General features: G+C 48.7%; 1 protein-coding gene across 1 annotated transcript; it reads right to left on the bottom strand.

The window, feature by feature from the left end:
- Window positions 1-868: 868 nt before the first annotated feature.
- CCIN (calicin) lies at window positions 869-2635 on the bottom strand. The gene has a single exon (XM_049773336.1). It carries the CDS (start codon window positions 2633-2635, stop codon window positions 869-871), a length of 1767 nt encoding a protein of 588 aa, XP_049629293.1.

The raw sequence follows: 2635 nt of genomic DNA, 5'->3' as shown, positions 1-2635 counted from the left end.
ATCTGGCCCTAGTATACATGCCCTACTACTATTACTATTCACCTCTCTTATCCTCTCAGCTTACCTCCCAGTTTCTTTCTAAAAGATACACAAATCCCTTCTCTCCCTTTACTCACATCTTTTAATAACAGATCTTTTTTCCTCTGATCTCATATTCCTGGAAAAAGTTCTTAATGAACACTACTGAAACCCCAACTACTCTATAGATATAAACATGCCACAGATGCATGATCAGTAAAGCAGCCAAGAAATGCACATCCCCAATTTCTATGCACCCTACCTGATTCTTGCTAAAATGACCTTTTCCTCTCCCTAGACCAGAAGGCTCTTCTCCTGGGTTGAGATTGCTCCCAACCCTACTTTGCATTTCAGGGCAGACTCTAGGAGACATATGAAGGAATCTGAGCTTTAACAACTCATTCTCCAAATAATTTTGGGTTTTAGACCATACCAAACAGTGTTTGGGTTTTACTCCTGGTTCTGTGCTCAGGGATCACTGTTGGAGGGATCCCAGGGTACCCTATTGAATCTGGTCAGCTGCATGCAAGGCAAACACCCTACCTGCTATACTATCACTCCAACCCAAGTCTTTACAACTCTAAGTAAAAATTCCCCGATTGGCCTAGCAGGTGCCTGAAAGGGGGTGCCAGAGGTCTAGAAAGGGCTCTCCAGAAACCATGGTCAGGTCTGAGGAAGATGTCTCTAGCCAGCCCACCATTTGCACTTTGTTTTCTGGGGACAGTCCTAACCTTCAGGATCAAGCATACTAGAAGTGTAAGAAGGAACCAAAAGGCCATCGTCCTCTCTTTCTCTCTCATTAAATTGTGAATAATAATGCATTTACTAATTCTCCCACTTAAAAAGTTGTTTAAATCCTTTGAAGAATCTTGCAAGGCAGCTTGGCTAGACAGCAGGCAGGACAGTCCAGTGCCTCAGGTGGGGGGGCCAGGATCTTCCACTCGTTTGCCTTTTGGTCTAGCAAGTAGGCATTGGGATTGATGGTGTAGTCTTTGGTTTGGACATCACAGGCTGTGGTGACACCCCCACATACAAAGACCTTGTTGTCTCCAATGGAACATATAGCATGGGACACATCTAAGGGGCAGTTGTTGGGCAACAGAGGCACTGAGGTGGTGGTCTTGTTGGCCTTTACCTTCTGCAGGTTGATCTCTACACTCTGGCGGTGACTGTGGACACAAAGGATACTGTCCTGACAGAAAGACAGCAGGGGCCGGTGATTGAACTCAATGGGGAAGGTTATACACTGGACCACATCCCCAGTGTTGGTGTCAAAACAATCCACCACTCCCACTCGGGAGATGTAGCCCTTCACCAAGCACCTCCCAGTGACAATGTACAGGTTCCGATCATCCTTGGTGATCACAGCTGTGCCATCCATTGGGATGCTCATCTTCCCTGCCAGGCTCCAGGCCTCTTTGCGCTCATCATAGCGATAGATACTGGAGACATACCGCCTCGGGGCGACACTCCCACCCACTGAATACACGGTGCCTCCGCAGGTCACCATGGTATGGAAGACCAGCCCAGTTGGCAAGTCAGGCAGCTTGGTCCAGGAATTGTCATCCATGTCATATCGCCAAGCTGTCTTCAGTCCTGATATCTGCTCAGTGGTGCCACCAGAGATATAGATGTAGCGACCTGCAGAGGTGGCACTGAGGGCTGCTGCACGGTAGGGCATCTCTGAGAGCTTTAGCCACAGGTTCTCCTGGATGATATAGGCAAACACTCCATCATTGAACTTGCCGTGGGCTTTCTGGCCCCCGAGGATGACCACAGAATCGAGCAGGGCCCCTTTCCGTTGGTAGTTCAGCAGGCTGCACGGCCTCTCCTGTTTGCGATCCATCAGGACGCTCTCAATCAGGGTTGTATGGGCTGAGCTGTTCTCCATCCCCATCAGTTTACTGCTGGCGAACATCAGTGTCTTGTTGGAGACAGCGTTTAGGTTGATGTAATTGAAGAATTTCTTGAAGTATTTCTCCCGCTCATCCTTCCGAAAGTATACCCAGTTGATGAGTGCATTAAGCGCTTGGTCCTCATTGAGCACGTGCAAGTTTTCATCTCTCAGCAGGCGGCCAAAGATGATGGGAGGACAGCGCATGAAGTGCACGGAACCTTCCGGACTGGCCCAGTAGTGGAAGTTGTCACGAATGCCAGAATAGGCCAGATCTGATACTTCTTTGAGTTCAAACAATTCGGCTAAGAAGAGATAGCGCAAGCAATTGGCACGGCGGATTGATTTAATCAGGAAATCGTTGCAGTGAATCCGAAGGCGTGGAGTGTTGAAATACTGGGCTCCTCTCAGGAGCTCCTCTACATTCTGCTCTGAGATCACCACCTTGCCGCTGTAGAAGTAATCCAGAAGATGTTCCACTGTGGCCGGGCTCAGGTAGTTGGGGTCGATGGTGATGAAGAGCTCATCAGTGGTCTTCATGTCATTGTTAGAAATGAGGCTCTTCACCAGAGGCGAGACAGCAGCCAGCACATTGCGGTGTGCAAAGAAGACATGGTGGTCCACAGTCAGGGCCATGTCCCAGTACTCTTTGCGTTTTCTCTGCTTGTTCAGGTTCTGCAGCACGAAGCTGTTGTAGTTTTTCTCAGTGAATTCCAATTTCAT

Source organism: Suncus etruscus, chromosome 1 (assembly GCF_024139225.1).
Source record: "Suncus etruscus isolate mSunEtr1 chromosome 1, mSunEtr1.pri.cur, whole genome shotgun sequence".
Lineage (NCBI taxonomy): Eukaryota > Metazoa > Chordata > Mammalia > Eulipotyphla > Soricidae > Suncus > Suncus etruscus.
The sequence above is the reverse complement of the archived record's forward strand: the minus strand, read 5'-3'. Positions and strand labels throughout refer to the sequence as shown.

What these genes read in the sequence shown, in the direction of transcription:
- CCIN (XM_049773336.1), bottom strand. Translation starts at nt 2,635, where the DNA reads ATGAAATTGGAATTCACTGAGAAAAACTACAACAGCTTCGTGCTGCAG.